The 22,626-nt window shown below is 39.8% G+C and overlaps 1 protein-coding gene across 1 annotated transcript in view; it reads right to left on the minus strand.

The window, feature by feature from the left end:
- The window catches only part of RBM26 (RNA binding motif protein 26), a 102,069-nt gene that overhangs the window by 18,701 nt on the left and 60,742 nt on the right, over nucleotides 1–22,626 (minus strand). Inside the window, exons 17-20 of the mRNA XM_077812633.1 lie at nucleotides 22,326–22,496; nucleotides 18,257–18,361; nucleotides 6,858–7,067; nucleotides 2,571–2,657 (exon numbers count right to left, since the gene is read on the minus strand). Of these exons, the coding sequence (XP_077668759.1) occupies nucleotides 2,571–2,657; nucleotides 6,858–7,067; nucleotides 18,257–18,361; nucleotides 22,326–22,496 (573 nt within the window). The remainder of the gene's footprint in view (nucleotides 1–2,570; nucleotides 2,658–6,857; nucleotides 7,068–18,256; nucleotides 18,362–22,325; nucleotides 22,497–22,626) is intronic.

The following is a 22,626-nucleotide window of genomic DNA, read 5'->3' on the forward strand; positions in this document are numbered from 1 at the left end:
CTGTGGTATGAATTTATCTTATTGTGTATATATAAAGCTGTGCTCATAATCTATGCTGCAACATTCAGTTCCACCTCACAACGGGGAGGGAAGCACAGAGTACCTTTTAAACTAAGCTAAAAACAAGTGATGGGCCATTACATTAATGGGAAAACACTGAAACAACTTGCAACTGAAAAGAAAACCCCAGTCTTGAAAACTAAGAAAGGAAGGAATTTCCCCCATTATGAATCACCATAGTCTGAGAAATTTAACAAACAACCAACCACCCACCCCTGCAAACATTGTTAAAAGAAAAGGTATTTGAAGTGAAAGATATCCAGAACTGAGGGACAGTCTCAAAGGTGGGGGACTGTCTATGAACTCTAGATCCCTCCTCAGGGCTATGGGATAAACCGGGAATCTGAGCAAAGGCAATAGGTAACTTGTCTTAAAAGGGATTCAAATGTGCAAGTGTAAAACCTGACGTTGCATCTATGTTTATTTTCTCCGTAACTTGTATGGTGTTTGCTTTCCTTATTAATTCGTCTTTGAATCTGTGATTTTTCCCTCATACAAACCTTTTATTTATTTTTACCCCGAACAGGTCTCTGTTGTGCAAATGGTGTGTAGTGTTGTCCCCCCCAAAATGAAGTAATAACTGGGGTGCAGGTTTCATTCCTTTGGGAGTGACAAACCAAAAGGGAAAAGTCAGTGTCTGGTATTTAAGAGCTCAAGGTAGATGAATTTGGGGAGACCTGAGACTGGAAAGGCTGTTGAAATCATCCTGCAATGAGTATTTAGGCAGGCGGAAGCCAGGATGAGACCTTTATGCTTGTAAACTGGCTACTGGTGTCAAGGTCCTGAGTCTTGAGAGCATAACATTAAGGCACACAAAGTTATACGGCAGATGGTAAGAGCGCCCCGATCCCCAAAACATCACAAATTGCATATACCAAAGGGTCCAAATCCAAGGGTAATCTTAATGCTGGCATTTCCCAATTTTTGAGTGCCTGACTTTGCTTAAAGTTATTTTGTAGGCAATTTCCTAAATTTTTGAAAAAAAGTTAAATCCCATCACATAGAACCATATTGACACTACACGGATCATTACTCTGAGTAAGTGTGAGTTTCCTATATATTCTAACATACTTACCTGTCCTATGTATTTATATGACCCCCATTATAGCATCTGAATGCCTCACAATCTTTAACGTATTTATCTTCAAAACCTGTTAGGTAAGCATCCTGCTCAGCATGCTGTACTGGATCCACTGGAAGGCGTTCACCAGCGAGTAGAGGCTGAACATGGCCAGCCCGGGCAGCCTGCGCCAGGAGAGGAGCCCATTGGGCTGCGGGGCATTTCCCCCTTTTCATCTTCCTCCTCCGCCCCGTCCCCAGCCATGGCCGTGCCTTCCCCACCCAGCTTCCCACGCCTTATGCCCGCTGTGCCACTCGCACAGCCCAGGCCCCGCCAGCTTGCTAGGAAGGATGAAGTGAGCTGTAGCTCACAAAAGCTTATGCTCAAATAAATTTGTTAGTCTCTAAGGGGCCACAAGTCCTCCTTTTCTTTTTGTGGATACAGACTAACATGGCTGCTACTCTGAAACCTAGGTAAGGAAGTGTCATTCTCATTTTACATTGGGGAACTGAGGCACAGACCACTTGTTCAAGGGCAAACTGGAAGTTTGTGACAAAGCAGGGAATTGAACCCAAGTTTCCCTGAGTCCCACTTATTAAAGCACTGCACTGGCATGCTTCCTCCCATTTAATTAACAAATTAACATTTAATAGTTTCATTAAATGTTTAGAAAGCAGTAATATTTAGGGAAAAGTTTCATACTGATACATTATACCTTAAGCAAGCACTCTAATTTCATTTCAAAGTGAACTTGATGCTCTGAATGTATTAAATGTAACTGCCTAGTAAACACAAAGAATGAATTAGTTCCCAAATTAAATTTCAGTAATCACAACCTGTATCATCTGTTAGAAATGTTGGTGAATTGAGAAATTAAAGATACGTAGCCAAAACAAACTTCTAGAACCTACAAATTCCCAAGAAAACAAATTTCTATAAAAATAAGGGACATGGAAAAATACATAAAGAAAACCCTTTGAATAACTTGTTTCATGATTCTGCATTTCTGATGTAAACTACAACGAAAGGGAAAACAATCAAGCCGTGGGGTACTGAGGTAACTCTTATGGGCAAAAATAAGGAACAATGAACAGGTAGGGGGGTGCTGCCAAAGCCAGACATCCATTCATGAAATACCACTGGGGGGAATGTCTTGTTTTGACTCATGCAAGATATACTTTAAACTAGCTCAGAATTTCCTCCCTTTTAAGGATTTCAGTTAATATGCTGGTTTGAAAGATTTTTTGGGAAAAAGAAAAGGTTACTCAGTAATCTAATTTAATCTAAAATCAAACCTATTCCTCTTTGATAATCAACTCAAAAGCAGTCAACATAAGATTTAACTGTTCTGAAATTATACTTAATTCTTAAATTTAAATTTAGTTCAGTTTACATATGACTAATATGAGATATCCTCTTAAAGTACTTTTAATATGAAGAATATACTTACAGCTTCAGCTTCTGCTCTTGTCTTAAAAGTAATCACTGCATGGAGAGAAGAGTCGTCTATCTGGCAATCTTCAATTTCACCATATTGCTTTCAATAAGAGAAAAATGTAAACTAAACTGAAAGATTCCTCTTCTATGCAAATGCTGTACTAAGGGCTAGTCTACACAGGCAACGCTAAAGCGCTGCCGCAGCAGCGCTTTAATGTGGCTTGTGTGGTTGCGGCGCTATGAAAAAAAAAACACCTCCAAGAGGGGCGTAGCTCCCAGTGCTGGTGCACTGTCTACACTGTCGCTTTACAGCGCTGAAACTTGCTGCGCTCCGGGGAGTGTTTTTTCACACCCCTGAGCAAGAAAGTTGCAGCGCTGTAAATTGCCAGTGTAGACAAGCCCTAAAGAATCACACGGACTTGAAAATTATATAGAACTGGAAATGATGCACGCTAAAGAGACCTTAACGGTTAACTTGTCTTTGTGAGAAATGCTATAGAATTTTTATATGCACTTTAAAACACTGAACACTATAGTATTTGGACTCCCCTTATAAAAATTTACTAGTGCATACTATAAGGATGAATCATGGCTCTCCTCTTCTCCTTCAGAGTCACTGACTCCATCAGTCTGTCAGGAAAATGTCTGCACAAAGACTAATCAAAGACAATGTGCCAAGACTCAAATTCAGTCTTATCTCCAGTGACAGCAAGTTCCAGAGCTGAAGGTCCTCTACCAAGAAAGCTCTGCTCTAGTCCCTGTGGAGCATACTTGGGCTACATCACCTACAACATCCCTGACAATCACATCTGCGTAGTTAGAGTGCCGACAGATGTGGTCTCAGAGCTCATAATTAGCTAGAGCTCATGAGCTCTAGCTAATTCAGGGTTTTACAGAAGTGGACCATAAAATATTTTAAACTGTAGCAGATAATATACATATTAATACAAACTGCAAGACAAACTTTTTTCAAATTGCTGTGCAAGAGAAATCTGATCTCACCATTTTTTTCCTCAACTGGAAGTATTTTGGTCTGAAATATAGTTGCAAACACAGTAAGAGCAAAGCTACTAAAAACAAACACTGATGTAGAACTCCACAGGCTACTGACAAAGTACCAGAGGACTCTGCACCAATTTTTTGATGTGTCATAATATTGATGTTTATGTTCAAGGTGTGGTTGGGTTTTTTTTCTATTTTTATCCATATTCAGTTGCACAAAAGTATATATTTTAATCTTTTCCCCCAAATTGTTATCAATTTGAATTGTCACAGTTGCAGGAAACTACAGATGGGGAGGTTGTCAGAAAATTATTTATTGACAGTGGATGTTGAGGTTCAAAAAATTAAAATGTTATAACCTTAAAATACAAACTGTCAACATTGCTTGTTAAAATATACAAAGTAAATATCCTTATATCAAACAAATTCTCAAGCAGCATTTTTCTTACTTTGCCTATTTGTACATTTTTATTACTATCGAGGGAAGTTCCCCCCCCCCATTGGTTTGCGCATATATGATGAAATCAGCATTTACCAACATTTACAGATAATAATCGAATCCTTCCAATCATGTCATCATGGGCCGCCAACCCAGCACCCACCAGCCAGCACCTGCGCATTAAACTCAGCAACCAAAATTAGACCAAAGTATTCTAGTCCACAGGAGACTAACCTATTATGTGTGACAGGCAGAGAATAGTAGGGCCCAAGGTGCACCAATACCAGAGACCTCTGCAATGGCTGGGAACTGGATAAGTGAGATATATCAAGACGATCTCGGCAAGTTACTCACACCCCATGCCGCGAAAGGAGAAAAAACATCCAAAGTCACTGACAGTCTGATGTGGGGAGAAATTCCTTCCCAACCCCACAGAGTCCCCAACCACACTTATTAAGAAAATAAAATTAGTTAAATGCAACATTATCCTCAATTAAACCCTTTGAAACAGGGAATAGGCAAGTTATGGGAGATGTCATAACCATAAACCAATGCCCACACAGCACGTTTCCACTGACAGATGGAGACTCTGCCTCTTCACAAGGAACTTCCTTCTGTCTCCAGATAAGAGACAATAAACACAATATATTAACTTCCCTCATACTAGAATGCAAAATCTTAAAGGTGACCTTGCAAAATTTTTTGGAAATTTTTTTTAAATGGTGCTAGTGTGAGCTTATGTTTTTAAATCCTAAAAGATATTTACAAAAAAAAAGTTGGTGTTTTTGAACACACACCTTTGCTTCTCCAGTTTGTGTAATTAATTTCTGTGAAAGTGACATGCCAAACCCAGGTTTAAAGACATGTTAATTACTGACTGCAGTCTGAGTTCACCCCCTCTCAGTCTCTCTGTACAAAGAGGCAGCTATTTAGCTGTATTAACAATATAATCTAGCATCATATAAATTAAAGGAGATTATTATTTGCATCCACTTGCCATTCAAATAGCACTGATATCAGAAAGGTTGGAGCTCAAGTTCTTCTCACCCTGGTTTCTTCAGAGGAAGGGGGCAGAGCCACTATTTAGTTTTTTTAAATATGATGAAAACAGAGATTGTCAAAAGCAAAAGCAAAAGCAGCTCTTCATGGATCATAAATTAGTTGAAAAAGTAAACTCAAAAAAGCTTTAGAGGTCCACTTTAATTACAACTTCAGTAATATCAGCAAATATTCAGCTTTGACATCTATGCACAGATTAAATGTGAGGTCTAACTTTCCAGAAACTTAACTCTTTACACTAAAAGTGGTATAATTATTATGAATTCTGATTTACATTTATTTTAATGCCTAGCAGAGGAGTTTAAAATATTGTTTTAACTGAAAATCTAAATGTAATGTTGGCTGAAGAGTCTTACCAATATCCTTATAATAACTAGACAAGTTTCCCAATAATAATAAAAAGTCATTTCAATACACCTATTTGTATAGCCATATTCTGCTGCTGGAAATGTGACTGCTATAGAAGAATAAAAACTGGATAAGACGATATGTCTTATCCTCTAAGTCAACCACATCTTGAGAATTGTTGGACCACAGTTTGCTCCTGTTCCTGGTACACAGGCTGTACCTGTTGTGGTGAATGTTCAAAGGCAAACAGAAGGCAGACCTGACTGACTGCTCCACAATCTCACTTGTGACACTGCCTCAATATATCTTTGAGAGCTCTGTACCATCACCAGTATCCACGCTACAAATTCAATAGGTTTCTCCTTCATTGTAGGCTTCAAGAGAAAACACATAGATCAGACAATTTTCCCCTCGTTTGACTTTCAGTCCAACTAAATTATATGCTGATATTACGGACTGCTGACAAATATAATCCCAGTACCAAATTTTGAACTGCAGCCCTAACATTAAGAAGTTAGGAAAAGGGAATTCTGTTTAAAGGGAATTCTGGCTTTGCATGTGCGCCATTTTCGGGATGCACAGACTTCTGGGAGTGGTACTAAGATCCTGCAGTTGTTGTACAGTTCTGGCCTCTACTCTCAAACTCAAAAAAGTGGGTATAACTCATTGAGACAGGACTGTCAGGCATAAAGAAAGTTGAAACAAGCGTATCTCCAAAAAAGCAGTTTGTTCACACATTATCCTGTTTTGTTACAGGATAACAATATGGTATTCTGTGATTTAGAAGAGTGGTCCAAGATTTCTTTTCGTTCTTATACTCCTCCAGTTCTGGCAAAAGCCCATTACCAGTTGTTCTACATGATTTCTACCCAAGGACTTTCTACTACCACCACTTTAACAGTAGCTTGCTAGGATATTGAATAACTGACGATAGGAAATTTTACCTGCAAATTCTCTCCCTGGTGTACACAACACCCATATAAACACATAGGGAACAATTTAGCATCACTTATGGTTCTTTCACCCTTTTGCCATGCTCCTTTTCTTTGGCAATGACTTTGGATGATTTTTCTCCTTCTACAGCATGGAGTGTTAGTCACTTTGCAAGATCATCTTAATACATCTCACTTAATCAGTTCCCTGCAATTTAAGAGGCCTTGGGCATTGGCGTACCTTGGTCTGTATCATTTTCTGTCCGTCAAACAGCTGTTTCTAAAGAATGCCACTAGAGTTAAGTAAAAGTTCACTTTTTTCCTTTCCCTACCTTGTATGAAGTCCTTCTATAGTTTAGAAACAGAAAGCTCTTTTTAAAGGTAGAGAACCTACTTTAGGACTCCTTGGTTAATTAAATACTGGATTCTAGTTGATTGGAATCACCCCTTGGAAGTTTTTCCCTGCGCTTCCACAAAACTACTAAATACAAGGAAAAGAAATGTTGAAGTTACTACATACCGCAAAATGAGGAAGAAGATCTTCTCTATCACTTTCTGTGAATGCAGAGATCTCCAGTGCTCTCGGTCGATGATCCACTACTGCATGACCTGGAACCCCTCTTCCACGACCCCGGCCTCGTATTCCTCTGCCTCTGCTACGTGATGCACCCCGACCTCGTGCATTAATTCCTCTACCACGACCTGAAGAAAGAATCCCTCGTTTGGCAGCCTAAAAAATTTGAACATAACTTCAGTCCACAACACATATGATCTAAACATTATTTTCACAGAATTAAAATAAAATCATGTTCCAATCACCATCTTTGTTTAATGTCAAATTTTGAGACTTCTTCCTAGCAAGAGGAGCAGATGTGGGTTTTGTTTCAAATAAAATTAAGCATTTTAAGATGTTCGCCTTCAAAATTCAAGTAAACTAACTCTCACACTTGTCCTCAGGAACCATTGTGAATACCTTTATGATTCTGAAAAAAAAAAAACCAGTTACCTTTGTTATATGAGACAAGAAAGTATAATCTCTAACCAATCCTGTTTCAGATTGAGTATGACTTTGTGTATGAGTGGTACTTGAGGAAACTCATACATCAGAGTTGACCTCCAGAGAAGGAGGAAAGCATCTGAAAGAGTACCTGGGCTCAGACTTGCTCTGGAACAGAACTGATGGCACGTTCTGTTCTGTCTTGTTGCAAACTGGTTCATACCGATAATCCTGCACTTGCAAAAAAAAATAAATCTGAGTATACTGGCCTTCAATGGCCAGTCATGATTCTCCCCAAAAGTCCTGCTGAGGTGGTCTGATAGGACATTCTGAGCTCCCAGGTGAAATGCTGACAGAGTGATTTCATTCTTGATGCAAGAGTTATATAGGTGGATGGTCTTGTGACATAACAGTATGTATATCGCACTTCCTTGCCTGTTGACATAAAACATGGGCGTCATGTTGTCCTGGAGGACTTGGATAGTTTGGTCTTTGATTTAAGGTAGAAAGACTTGACAGGCTTTGTGTATGGCTCATAGCTCCAACACACTGATGTGGAGTGATGATTCTTCCTTTGACATATAGTTTGTGTTTGAGGCATCTCTAAATTAGCTCCCTACCCTAGGAAGGATGCATCAGTAGCCGAAGTCATGGATGGAAGAGGAGTTGAGTAGGGCAGCACTACTCTATAATCACTAGTGGGATTCTTCCAGCTGTCCAGTGAGGCAAGTGCTCTGGCAGTTATGCCAACTGTCGTGCCCAGAAGATGTTTGATTGGGGGGTAAACAGGCTTCATCCATCCCTGTAAACATCTGAGGCAAAGTCTAGCATGCCAAGTCACTTAAGTGCAGCATGTTATGTCCTCCAACAATCTCAAACAAGATCTCATTGATGTGTTGGGGGTAAGACTGTAGACTGTTGAACAGGTCCAGGATGACCTGAAATCTGTCCTGAGGCAGATATGCCACTGCTGTTATAGAATCTGTATCCTCTCACCATTAACTAGGTTCTCTGAATGGAAGTAAAAGTTGACTTGACTTTGTTTATTAACAGGTCCTGCTGAGCAAATAAGGGTTGAATCTGCGAGATGCTCATCTCCATTTGCTACCTGGAACTGCGGCAGACCAGTTGTCCAGATAGGTGAATATCTGGATGTCCAGCCTCCTGAGGTGGGCTGCTACCATCCATTTGGTAAACACCCCTGGGGCAGAAGGAAAGACAGTACACTGGGGAATGCTGGTCCGCAATCAAATGTCTCAGGTACTTTCTGTGGCCTGGATGGTTTGCCACACAGAGTAAACATCTTGGAGAGCCAGAGACTGCTAGGAGTACATGTGGAACCTGATATTTCTGATTAATTTGTTTAACTTCCACAGCCCCCCTGCCTTCTTTTAGAAATGAGAAAACGCACAGTAAAGCCCTTTCCCCAGCATGAACTTCCTGAGCAGCACCCAAATGAAGAGTTTGCACTTCTTGTAAAAGTACAAGCTTGTCCTTGAAAAGAAAAGAGGAACGAGGGTGGGTATAGACTTGAACTGTGATTTGAGACCCTTTTTGACAGAGTAAGAATATCTAGGCTGGTAGAAAGGTTGTCATAGTTGTTGCTGTGGTCTGTATTGCTTCTTTCAGGGAGCTATCATGTAGATCCCTAGTGAACAGTGTGGCAAGTGAGTCCTCTAGGCTATGTCCGGCCTCATCTCCTTTCTTATTGACAAAAACGACCACATATCCCTCGAAGGGCAAGTCCTCAATGATCTGTTCCACTTCTGCAGGTATGCACAAGTTTTGAAGCCACAACAATCTTCTTATGGTGATCACGGTAGCCATTACCACAGCTGCAGAATCTGGAGAGTCCAGAGCAGCCTGAAGAGCAGATCTAGCAATGAGACAGCCTTCAGGAACCAGAGACCTAAAAGCATCCAGAAATCTGCCCATGAATTTACTCATGGAGTCACAATAAATATCATATTTAGACAGAAGCGCCTCATGGTTAGAAATGTGCAACTGTAGATTTGAGTAGAATTATATTTCCTGCCAAATAAATCTAGTTTCATTAGCATTTTTTCTTATGGTGTAGTATGAAAATGACTTTGGCACGATCATCCATTTGCAGCTGAGAACCAGGGAGCCCAAGGTTGGATGTGAACACAATTGCTCATAACACTGAACAGCTACCTGATAGCATCTGTTTGTTGTCAGGGTAAGGGTGGCTGGAGTCATCCAAAGGGACCTGCAAAATCTTACAGTCATCCAAGGGGACCTCATTAATAGGCAGGCTACTCCGCCTGGACCTGAGGACTGCAAAATATCACAGAGTTTGAGGACAGACTCCAGCACAAGCTTGGCTTTCACTCTTACAGCTGCTTCCACCCATTCTCATAAGATCTTGGTAAATCAAAGTCGTCTGGTGCTGGTGACAAGGACTCAAAGAAGGACCTGATCAGGAGAAGAGAAAATATAAATGGGGGACAGCTCTTCTACTTGATGAGATGGATTCCCATGTGAACTTTAGTCTGCAGGTTGGACCAGGACAAACTCAGGAAGGTCTAGCTGTTGAGAGGCCTGAGAAACCATAGAAGCCCCTTGAGCAGGATGGGGTGGAGAAGATCTGTGCTGAGAGAGATAAGTAGCGCACTTTTGATGGACTCCTCAGGGTGCCCAATAGGGCCACAAAGCAAAGCATAGGTGGCCAGTGAAATGAGTCCCAAGAACAACTCTTGCAGTAAACACAGCTATAAGTCCACTTGGTACATGATCTTGACATCTCACCAAAGATTAAGTAGACCAATAAGATTTTCTGGATCTGGTACGGGGGGGATCGCCCCAGATATATTCAGAGTCAGACACTAGTCAATCATGTACTCCCTCAATTTCTGAGTCCTCTTTTTAAAGGAACGACAGATGTCACTCCTTTCCCTAATATGACCTTCACACAACCACAACAAATAGCAGTGTTAGGAATAGAAAAGTGTGGCAGTGCTTTAACATCGTTGCACCTTTTGCCCCCTCCCACCCCCCCCCCCCCAACAGGAGGAGGAGGAGAGGGGCAGCTGCTCCGGGGCCAGCAATTTAAAAGGGCCTGGGCCCTGAGTCCTTTTACATTGCTGCCAGAGCCCAAGCCCCGCTCCTTCCGCGGGCCCCCGTACCGGTAAGCGTTTAATATGACTTTCATCCCTGGCCTTTGTCTCTAAATAGGTCAATGGCGTATAGGCTGATGAATGGGGCAAACTATAAGATTTTCTATTTATTCCATGAACCCAGAGACAAGTAGTTTGCAGTCTTTTAATCCAGTTTCCCAGAGAAGCTGAGAGAGTATGTCATTGAACATAAAAACACAACAACATAAGAACGGTCATACTGGGTCAGACCAATGGTCCATCTAGCCCAGTATCCTGTCTTCTGACAGTGGCCAAGGAGAGGTGCTTCAGAGGGAAGGAACAGAACAGGTAATCATCAGGTGATCCATCCCATGTTGCCCATTCCTAGCTTCTGTCAAATAGAGGCTAGACACACTTCATAGCATAGTTTTGTATCCCTGCCCACCCTGGCTAATAGCCACTGATGGTCCTATCCTCCAAGAACTTATCCACAAAGTTGTTACAAAGTTTCCAAGACTTATTGTCCTAGGACACCTCAGCTACTATTGTGACAACATCTTTAGTACAATGGCCTTTACCCATGGCTTTACACTTTGCACTCTTGGTTGCTCAATCTCAGGAACTACACACACACAGCTGATCACACGCTGGAAATGGAAACATGAAGCATTCCCCCTATCTTGGGTTTTCTACTATCATATCGAAACTAAGATTAGAATCTACTCTGGCTCCAGACAAGAAGCATAAACACAGTAATCCATTTCAATACCCAGTAAATGCTAGTGAATCCTCCTCAATAAGAGACCATGGCAAGTCAATCTAGTGAGTTACTGACCACACAAGGAAACCCATAGAGATTCTGGCTCTGAAACATCTACTGCTTCTTCACTAACCTCACAGCTCTCCATAATTCTTTGATAACTGCAAGAAAGAAGGAAATTTAAGAGTTTGTTGCTGTACTCTGTGGCAAGGTGGGCTGGTGCCAAAGTAGGGAGATGCATGTCATCTATCACCCTACCATAGTTTGGGAACCTTGTTGCTGAAAATCCATCAATTATGTCCTGCACATTGCTGAGGGAAACTATTAATAGCCTTACACACTTGCATGAAAATGACCACCACTGTGGATTTTCCAATTCCAAAATGATTTCCCACTGATTAGTAGTAACCCAACTTTGCAAGGTTCCAGAGTGTGATGGCCACTTGCTTCTCCCCTGTCAATGAATCTCTTTCGCATCCAGAAGTTCTGCAGCCACTGCTCATTGTCAAACTTGTATTACAATGTGAGCCCACTAGTCAATGCTCATTTCTTGGGCCCAGACGTGGCACACCATCACCCACAACTACTCCATGAACACAACAACCTTGAATTATTTGTAATTGTCATGTCCTCTCATTGTTGGAGAACTTTCTGCAGGTCTGCAAATACAAGAGAAGCATGAGTCCTGCATTTGCAACGCTCATGAGAATTTATACCTCTTCAGGTTCCATGCTCTTTGTCAAAGATACTGGACACTGAAGTGCCATGCAGGTTTGTGGAATATAAAAAAAAGACAAAAATTATGGTAAATGGAGGACATTATGGGATGGAGAAAGTTGCATGCTGAGAACTTGACCACTAGCTCTCAGGAATGCCTGCATGACTCATTTCTATTCCACACTGTGAATCCAGATGACAGCATGTTGCACACTGGGTTACCTATCCATGGTGCACCGCTCTTTGCATCGACACAAGCACTCCTAGTTTGTACATGCAGGGCTGATGCAAGCAGCTAAATACGCACATACACAAGTGATATACTAACTTTGGTAGCTGTACGCTGATGAAACTTGTGTCAAACAATTTGTAGTGTAGACATGGTCTTAGATACTGCCAACATGCTACAGCCCTGTTAATCATGTGTCAGGCCAAGACATGGAACAGAGCACACTGGTGACTCTACAGAATGATCTCCTGGTCACGGGCATAGGTCAGACGACTACTCTTTGCTGGACACCTACAGTATTTCATACAGTTGACTATGCAATGTGCTCCTTTTACGCCACTCAACCGGAGAATAAGGGGGGATTCTGCTCCCCAGCCTCCAGAACCCTCACCTGTGGGTCCCAAAGTCACAAAGGGAGATCATGAAATAGCAGGGACTAAAATGTGAGCAATATGCAGAAAACATCCAGTTCTACTCCACATGCACATAAGATGCAAGCAACATCCCTCCACACGAGTTTTCCAAGGAAAGGGCCTGTCTGCGATCAGCAACTGACTTAACTGCCTAGAACTGAATCCAGAAGAGCTTAAATTAAGGTAATCATAGAATCATAGAATATCAGGGTTGGAAGGGACCCCTGAAGGTCATCTAGTCCAACCCCCTGCTCGAAGCAGGACCAATTCCCAGTTAAATCATCCCAGCCAGGGCTTTGTCAAGCCTGACCTTAAAAACCTCTAAGGAAGGAGATTCTACCACCTCCCTAGGTAACGCATTCCAGTGTTTCACCACCCTCTTAGTGAAAAAGTTTTTCCTAATATCCAATCTAAACCTCCCCCACTGCAACTTGAGACCATTACTCCTCGTTCTGCCATCTGCTACCATTGAGAACAGTCTAGAGCCATCCTCTTTGGAGCCCCCTTTCAGGTAGTTGAAAGCAGCTATCAAATCCCCCCTCATTCTTCTCTTCTGCAGGCTAAACAATCCCAGCTCCCTCAGCCTCTCCTCATAAGTCATGTGTTCTAGACCCCTAATCATTTTTGTTGCCCTTCGCTGGACTCTCTCCAATTTATCCACATCCTTCTTGTAGTGTGGGGCCCAAAACTGGACACAGTACTCCAGATGAGGCCTCACCAATGTCGAATAGAGGGGAACGATCACGTCCCTCGATCTGCTTGCTATGCCCCTACTTATACATCCCAAAATGCCATTGGCCTTCTTGGCAACAAGGGCACACTGCTGACTCATATCCAGCTTCTCGTCCACTGTCACCCCTAGGTCCTTTTCCGCAGAACTGCTGCCTAGCCATTCAGGCCCTAGTCTGTAGCGGTGCATAGGATTCTTCCATCCTAAGTGCAGGACCCTGCACTTATCCTTATTGAACCTCATCAGATTTCTTTTGGCCCAATCCTCCAATTTGATGATGGGATGAAGGAAGCACTCCAAAAAACTTGCCTCCGCTATAATATCACCCTCCACCCTACTCTTCTGCTTTGGTGTTCACCTCGATTCCTCATTTCCATACACCCAAACAGCCACAGTCATACAAAATGCCCTACTCTATTCATGGATACCAAGACAAATGCCAGCTCCAGTCAATTTTAAATTTAGCCACAATGATTCATTTACCCCTGGCCTCTAGGCATGATTACTCTAAGTCCCTGTACCTAAGAATGAAACCTTGAATCTAAAAAAATACAGATAAACACAGGACACTAGAAAAAAGTCCTCCACTCTCCATAGAGGCTTCAAACAGGGTCAAACTCGAAGTTCAAGTCCTTATCTTCAAATCTCTCCACGCTCTGGCCTTCTATGATTATGACCTCCCAGAACAGCTGTGTACCACTGAGACAACGGAGTTATCTATGTCAAGGGTGAAACTAGTGTGTAAAAAATTACAAATGGGAAGTACAACTCTGTGGGCCAGAAGTCATGACCATATGAACACCACTGTCTTTAGATTAGGCTGCAACACAACTCTTTGATTTAGCCTTCCTGTATTAAACACTAATCTCCTCTCTTGACCCTGCAAAACAGAGTCCAATTTCTGGAGACACGAAGGAAGAGACTGACAGATTTAACAATACATTTGTGTATAATTTATAATTTTGTGAAGTACTCATAGCACAATGATGGGTGCCAGAGTAAGAATTTAGACAGATCAATCTTGTAAGCACCATACTGAAGTCCCAAGATGGAAGAGATTCTGAAGCTGGTGTATACACATCAGTGCTTTCAACTATCTTGTAATCCTACAATGACTGAAGGCAGAAAAGCTTTGTACTAATGGATGGTAAGCAGAAATGGCTGCCAAGTGCACTTAACAATAGCAAGACTGTCTTACCTTTTTTTTGCAATCCAAGAAAGGTGACAATTTGACAGGCAAGATCCATAGCGAAAATCTCATTCAGTTTAGAACACATTTTCTTGTAAATGGCTTTTGAGAGCGTAAAAATATGTTGTGCACTTCCTCAGAACACCTTCATTTCTAACAAGGTACCATGATTCAAGCAGCCCAATGATGACAGAGAACTTGTCCTTATTCTTAGACAGAAAATGCAGAAGTACAGGAAGAAGTAGAAACTGAGGACAGACCCGGAAGATCTGAAAATCCAGAACTGATACACCCAGGGAATCCAGTAAAGTATCTCTCATTGTTAATATTCATATTTCAGTAGAGTCCAGAGGACCCTTACCAGCACTGGAGCCCCATTTTACTAGGCACTATACAAACGCAGAAATAGACACAGCCATTGCTTCAAGCATCTTGAAGTCTCTGTGGAAATAGGGATAATGGAAGATAAACTTTATAGAAAGTCCTGATCCAAATCAAACAGGAAGATATCCTTCAGGAAATCTGGATCCCTCTTTACTTAAGTCATGAACAGTATGAACAGTATATACATTTAGTGGTCCTTGAAACATCAGTCTATTTACCAATCACTCCACTTTCTGAATAGAGACTATACTACCAAGTCTTTTAGGGACCACAATGCCGCTTGTGACTCGGCCTATAAGAATGCCTTTCCCTGACATCTTGAGGACTATTAGATAAATCTGAACTCTAATACACCAATCCTAAAATATCACTGCTGAGCAAAGACAACTTGATTCCTTGTTTCCTCCTGTAATATTGGAATATTGTTAACAACTGCATCACAAATCCTCCTTTTCCCTGAAGGAAAGACTTCAGAACCACTCATATTGATTGAGATTCCAAAACATGTTTTCCTTTTCCATAAATTCCAATCATCATGCTTGTGAATCCAAATATTTGAAGCAGATCAACAGTTAAGTGGCCACGTAATTAAGCATACATATTTGACATAATGTGTATCTTATTCGTCTCTGCAATTTAGAAGCATATTATAGGTGCAGCTGGTTGCACCACACACAGTGAAGGTGACTTGACACTTCCTATAAAAGAATGTGTTTACAGTAACTTAACTTTCCCACTTTTTAAATGGTCAAGATGATATTTCCCAGGCCACATGTCTGCCCTCAAGCTAACTTATTTGGAAAAGTTTATTTTTATAGATTGCAAATATTTTTTCCCCCTAAAACTACCTCCCTGTTGAAATTCATAAGAAAAGCCTCAAAATATTGCAGTGTATGATCCACACATCTCTCTCATATGAAATGTAAATAAAAGTGACTATTTTTGCTGCAGTAAGTATTTCAGAAGTATAAGTTTTACAACCTAGCAGCAAGGCATTACAAGGCCATTTGGAAACGAAAAATGCTGTAAGGAGTTAACAGTATTGTCTCAGCGTAAGTGAAAGAGGCTTACAAAAGTGAATTTTCTTTTTGGTTATAGAAATTATTTTAACAAAAGGGAATTGTCAGAAATAGTTTACACAGTGCAAATGAGAGCACCAATAGGAAAGCATAGAGACAGCAACAAAGTAATAATCAAGATGCAAGTAAAGCACAATAACTTCTTCAGTTTGTTAAAATCTAGTATTTCGCATATTGGTAAGCAGTTGAATTATGTGAAATTTCTTTCACAGCTTTAATGTACACTCCTAGTACATTTATGAAAGTACATTTATTTTCCTTAACACTTAAAAATATATTCTTTGAAAATGTATGCCATTTCCATGTGGTCTGCTCAGTGTAACTACAGAAAGACATGTTATCAATGGTTAGCATTGCCCAGCAACTATAGTTAAAGAGCAAGCTATATTCTATCTCAATACACACACTATCAGCAAAACTTTCAGTTAATTTTTAATTGCAGACAATTAAGCCCCATAAACTTATGGTAAAGAAAAGAATAAATATATTCAATATATAGATATTGCACATTCCAGACCATTTTAATATTTATCCATTAGTAATCCTGAATGGCACATAAGTGCTTAAAAGTAAATAATATGAAAATCAAAGACTTTTAAAAGCTGGTATGACTATCCTTCAAACAAGCCTTTCTAAAAGAAATGCAGGCATATATTTTTGTACATGGAACATTTCTTGAACCAATTCTATTTACATATTGTATTTGTAACAGAATTTTAATCTTAGGACAGGAGTTAATATACAACCTTTTAAAACAACTATTAGAGAAGAACACTGTTTATCTCTAGTACTTTTAACACTTTTGTTAATATTAGGCTATTTTTAACATGCTGACATTCCTTTAAAGGAAATGTTCCTTTAAAGAAAAGAGTAAGCAAGGACAGCTTTAGCCTGTATAAACACCCACAGCACCACCTTCAGACACAATTTTAAAAATGCATGCTAACAAAAGTTACCTCCTGCAAATCTATAAAATATCAGTTGACAATATCCTTTAAAAATCTTTACACTGAATCAGCAGATGAATGATCAAAACGGAAGACAGCCAGAATGGCATACTTCTGAGTACTGTCCGGAGACTGAAGATGTGAATTATCCCTGCTAACTGCCCTAAGAGGAAACATTTGCAGTGTTGTAGCCACATTGCTCCCAGGATATGACATACACAAGGTGGGTGAGGTAATATGTTTTATTGGACCAACTTCTGTTGGTGGAACAGACAAGCTTTCAAGAGACCAAGAGCTTGCCCTCAGGGCTGGAAAAAGTAATCAGAGTGTCAGAGATAAATGCAAGATGGGACAGATTGTTAAACATAAGCATTAACATGTTGCAGGAGAGCAGTTAAAGTGAAACAGACAATCAACAATTTTTTATGATCTCCCATGTGGGTTCCACTGTGGGGTGGTTGGTGGGTTGCATTTTTTCCATACCGAAGCCAGCTCTATTGAGGTATATTGAGGTATTTGTGTGGCCAGTTCCATGACATGATCTACTTCTCTGGTGGAGTGTCCTTGTTTGGTGAAGGCAGATTTAAGTGTCTTAAGGTGTCTATCCTGGACTTTCTCCTCAGAGCATAGGCTGCGGTAACTGAGTGTCTGGCTGTAGATAACAGATATTTTGGTGTCTGGAGTGGTTCCTGGATCCAGAGAAGTAAGCATGGGATCTGTGGGTTTCTTGGATATAGTTGTCTATAGTTAAACTTTCACAGAAAAATTATAAAAGACAAAAACACCCTATCATCTGTGGGCAAACACTTTTCACAAAGTGATCACTCTTCATTGGATCTCTCGGTCTTCGTCCTCAAACAAAACCTGCACAACACCATCAAAAGATGAGCCTGGGAAGTTAAATTCATAACTTTGCTAGATACCAAAATTCAGGGGCTTAGAGACACTGGTTTTAGGACTCATTACACCAATGTGTAATCCACTAATTCTCCCTGGCCCCAGGACTGCACAGGTGTTAATTGCCCACTGTCCTTCAACTGGTCTCCTGTAACTTGTTAATGACTTATGCTTAACAATCTGTCCCGTCTTGGATTTATCTGCAACATTGATTACTTTTTGTAGTTTTGAAGAGCCCTGTGCAGCTCAAAAGCTTGTCTCGTCCAACAACAGAAGCTATTCCAATGGAAGATACTACCTCACCCACCTTGACTCTAAGAGAAAAGGGTTGTGTACTACTTACCAAAAGAAGATTTTTTTAAAAACTACTTTAATTGCACAACAGATTGCATGTTACTTTACAATGTAAGTTAAGCAAAATATACTAAAGGAAAGTTTTTGTAATACATGGTTAACTGAAGAAATAAAAACCAACGTACTTCAAGCTGCAGTTCTGTGTACTTTCTTCTTAGTTCAGCCACTTCTTCCCCAGCCTGCATCTTCTTATACAAATCAAGCTCAGTATCCAGTAATTCTTTCTGCATCTAAGAAATTGTCAAGGTGAAGTTATTAGTTTATACATTCCTTACTCCTGAATGGGAAAATACTCCACTGATAATGACGAAGGTTTTGATAGCCCAGAATAACACTGCTAATAGTGGGCAGTCGTGACTGGCTATTTTAAAAATAAGCAGGGCCTCCAAGTGAGTTAGATTACTCTTAAGGCAACAGAAAGTTTCCCCTTTCTCTCTGAACCTGGAAAATAGAAATTCAGAAACCTGAGCCAAGACAGAAGAAAATGGTTGGGAATCTAGATGATGGGCTTTTCATTTTTGGCTTAAGTTATACTATTGTTGTTTCTTAGTAGTACTTAATACTGGTATTGTGAGCAGCATCCAAAGAACACTGCATGAGGTTAGGAGGTTAAGACTGGAAGGTGAAACTCAGTGTTTAATAATGGGAAGTCTCCGAAAACTTTATGTTGTCATTGCCTCCAGTACTGATTTAACTGCCAACCATGATGATGGAATTTGGTGTTTCTTCTTTTAAACCAGGAGTTACCCCAACTAATGGGTTGCAACTTGTGTGGTGGTGGGAAGATCCCCAACAATCTAAAAAGTTCTGCAAAACATAATTCAGTACATTTTAAATGACAAATGAATACACAATACACACTCTAATGGCAAGTTCTTTTAATACCACAATATTTTCATAATGTGAGAAAGCCAAATGGTAGCTCACTGCAGACTAAGGCAGGACACAAATATAAGCAACTACTACTAGCACCTCTGCTAATAAAAGTCAGCCTCTTTGTGTATGTTGTTTTTCCTTCCGGAACACAGTATATGAACCATTATAAAACTGTTATATACAAACACCAATTGCAAGTACCCATGCACACAAATCATGACAAAACGTGTCACTGAACTGAAATCCACACATGTTGGCTGCAACTTCTAAGGTCTGAGAGCACAAATGAGCTTCATATGATCATGTTGCATATGTCAGTCTTCACTGGAGTTTGGTTCCAATTAAGGGGTGATTTTAAAACATGGATTGGTTTTGTGAGGAGGACCATGTCCAGATGTTCCAAATCATGCCTCAAAATAAAAATAAAATGCACAAATAACAAATAGTTTCTGAAGTTACAGTTCATGCAGTGATTACCAAATTGAAAAACAGTGCTTTTGATAAATATTGTTTTGCAGGTGTATCAGCGATATGGCTGTGGATGTCCGAAAACGACTGCTTTCAAAACTCATGAAAAGTGATTATTTAGCAATTCAAATTCCTTCGTCAGAAACTCTGGTGCTTCAGAACTTCTTAAGTTTGTTAGGTATATTGCTGATGCTTCCATTGAAGATTCTTTTGTAACGTTGTGCAATGTCCCTCAAGAAGAAAATGATTACTTGACATATCAGGAGACAAAGATTTCCACATTCAATAGGAGCAGTGCATTGTAATCTACTTAGATTGCACCAAGGCAAGAACAAGTAAAACTAATGGCCTGGTCACATATATGCAATGCATTATGCTTTCAGGACTTCATGCATGACCAATCTTTAACTGTTCAGAAAATGCCTGAAAACCTGTGGCCAAGACCTTCATGAAGCTGTCAAAGTAGTGAACTTCACCAAAGCTACACTAAGAAAGCTGGCTCCCCGCTCCGCCTCCTCTCCAATCGCTCAGATGACACAGGTTTCTTTCACCACCTTGTTCGCATTACAGAATTCTTACAAGGCAGACTGCTAACTCTCCTCTTTGAGATAAGAGTGGAAGTGCAGGTTTTCCCTCATGATGAAGTCTCTCCATGCTAATGTCTTCAATAATTGTCTGTGTGACAAAGCTTAACCTACCTTGCAGACATCTTTGGACACCTAACAAACTGAACTACTCTCTTCAGGTGTGGAATACAAATGTTCTGTCCATGCAAAACAGTAAAAACATTCAGCAAAAAAACTTGGAAATAAGTCTTCTTGAGGTGCTTCATTTTGTTTCAGTCTTCAAGGAAAATGAGGAGCCAGTCAAGCACTATCAGAATCTGATCATTCAGTATCCAATCTTATTTCAGACTTACTTGTAGAACGAGCTTCTTAACTACTTGCAGAACTCACTGAATCAGTGCAAGACAAACTGACATTTCTCCTGTAATAGAATTACAGGAGTATAGTATAGTATAACGTAGTATACTATAACAGGATGTTTCTAGCCGGGAATAGAGCAGATTTTGGCTGTTTATTCTTAAGTTTTAGTCAGATTGTTTTTCAGCTGCAGTAACAAAAAAATCCCCAAAAGTGCTGGTATCAACCACCTAACAAAAACTATTTAAAACTATTTCTGCAATTCAACTTCATTCAACATCATTTATCAGCAATACAGTTCAATCTGACAAATATTCTTGTAATTTATCTCCATAACAGAGATCACTTTCCAAAACCTGTTATTTCTAGTATGAAAAAGTTCACCCTATGGTTGGGGTAGGTGGTTTTGGGGGAAGAGAGGTCATAAAACATTTCTTGATCTGAAAGGGGTTATCAGCTCCTAAAAGATTAGGAAACCCTGTTTTACAATTTCTATCCAAGAACTAGCGCCACCAAATTAATCCTTTTCTTAATATAGCGGTCTCAGGAGTTTAATAGAAAGAACTCAGGTTGAGAACTAAGATGTGTTTCAGAAGTAGTCACACAGAAGCGTAAGTCCAACTGCCAGTCCCAATTATTATTTTATAGTTACTATTTTTCATCATCATCATCTGCCTATTAAGTAAGGCTGCCTTGTATTTTCTCAAATATGATTGCAACTTTAAAGCTGATGATCCTTCCCAGAATCCAGTCTAAGGTGAAGTCATGAAGTCTTCGGAGTAGCATTCCAAAACTAAAACTTTAGAAGGGAGAAATAAACATACTAAGGGATTGGCATTCTGAACAAACTGGAACAGATGAAGACTGGCTGTGGTCTTCCAAAGAAGTATCTGGTAAAACACTCCACACTGCACTATTTTTTTTTAAAAACCCTTCCCTGTTTTTTTTTCCTATATGTTTTTGTGTCTAAGTAGGGTAGAACAGAAAATGTGTGATTTATTTGTTTAGAATGACTTGTTTAGAGGAACATTTTAATTCCTTAATATTGATACTTTTCCAGGGCTTTTAAAATTGTTCATTCACTCTAATCTGGGGCTGAAGATCTCACCCTAGAGATAACAAAATATCAGGGTCATAAAAAGGTCATGTAATTGGATCAGAAAGCAAAGGTTTACAGACCAAGTCTAACTCTGGAAACGACCGAAGGGAGTAATTAGCCTTCTGTAGCATCAAAAAGAGAAACCACTGAAGAGAAACTTCTCTCACAACTAAAACCTCATTATGACCAGTGAATTCAAAAGACTGACAATAAATACATTAACATTGTCTCCAACCTAAAAAGTATGGCATATGGGACAAGTTCACAATGAGAGATTAATGCAGTACTATAATTGCCCACCCAAATGACTATTTAGTTGATAGCACTGTATAATACAATCAAAACATGATGGGACAGCAACTTAATTCTAGTGAGTTTAAGTAGTTATTTGTTTCTTATTCTAAATCTAACCCTTACAGTGAGAGCTTCCTTTTGTTTAAAAAAATATTCCTCTCCCCCATTGCTGCTGGAAAGACCCACAATGAAAAGGAGAACTTGACTGACTATTCAGGAGAAGCAGCGAAACTAATAAAGTGCTGTCAAAGGTAAGAGAAAAAAAAGTGAAAAATATTTTTCTTCTGATATATTTCAGATGATGTACTAAATTTAGGTATACAAGTAACAACACGAGGTAAAAAACAATTTCAGACAGCTACCTGTATTTTAAATTGACAACGTCCCTTTATAGTGAGGGAAACTAATAGAATAATCTTACTTACTTAAGACTCACAGTGGTGGGATTTTTTTTAGCTGAGTGGCATCAGCACATGACGCAATTATATAACTTATTTAAAAAAAAAAAACAAACAAAAAACAGAAATTGAGTACCTGAGCCTTAGTTTTCAAGCTTTTCAGAGGAGCACCTCCAGATGAGACACCTTTTAATTCATCCTTTAACTTGGTAATGCTATTAGTCAAAGTCTCCAGTGTTTTCATTATTTCTGCTTTGTCTTCTGACTTCATCATGGGTTTATTCTTCTCCAACTTTGAAATCAGCATCTGTCCAATTTAAAACATTTTTATTATCGTTGGGAGGATTAATGTATCTAGTATTCTAGATGTAATTGTGGGTTTTCCTAGATATGTTGATTAAAATGTTAGAACAGAGAAAACACACTTGGCTTTCAAG

Source organism: Eretmochelys imbricata, chromosome 1 (genome assembly GCF_965152235.1).
Source record: "Eretmochelys imbricata isolate rEreImb1 chromosome 1, rEreImb1.hap1, whole genome shotgun sequence".
NCBI lineage: Eukaryota > Metazoa > Chordata > Testudines > Cheloniidae > Eretmochelys > Eretmochelys imbricata.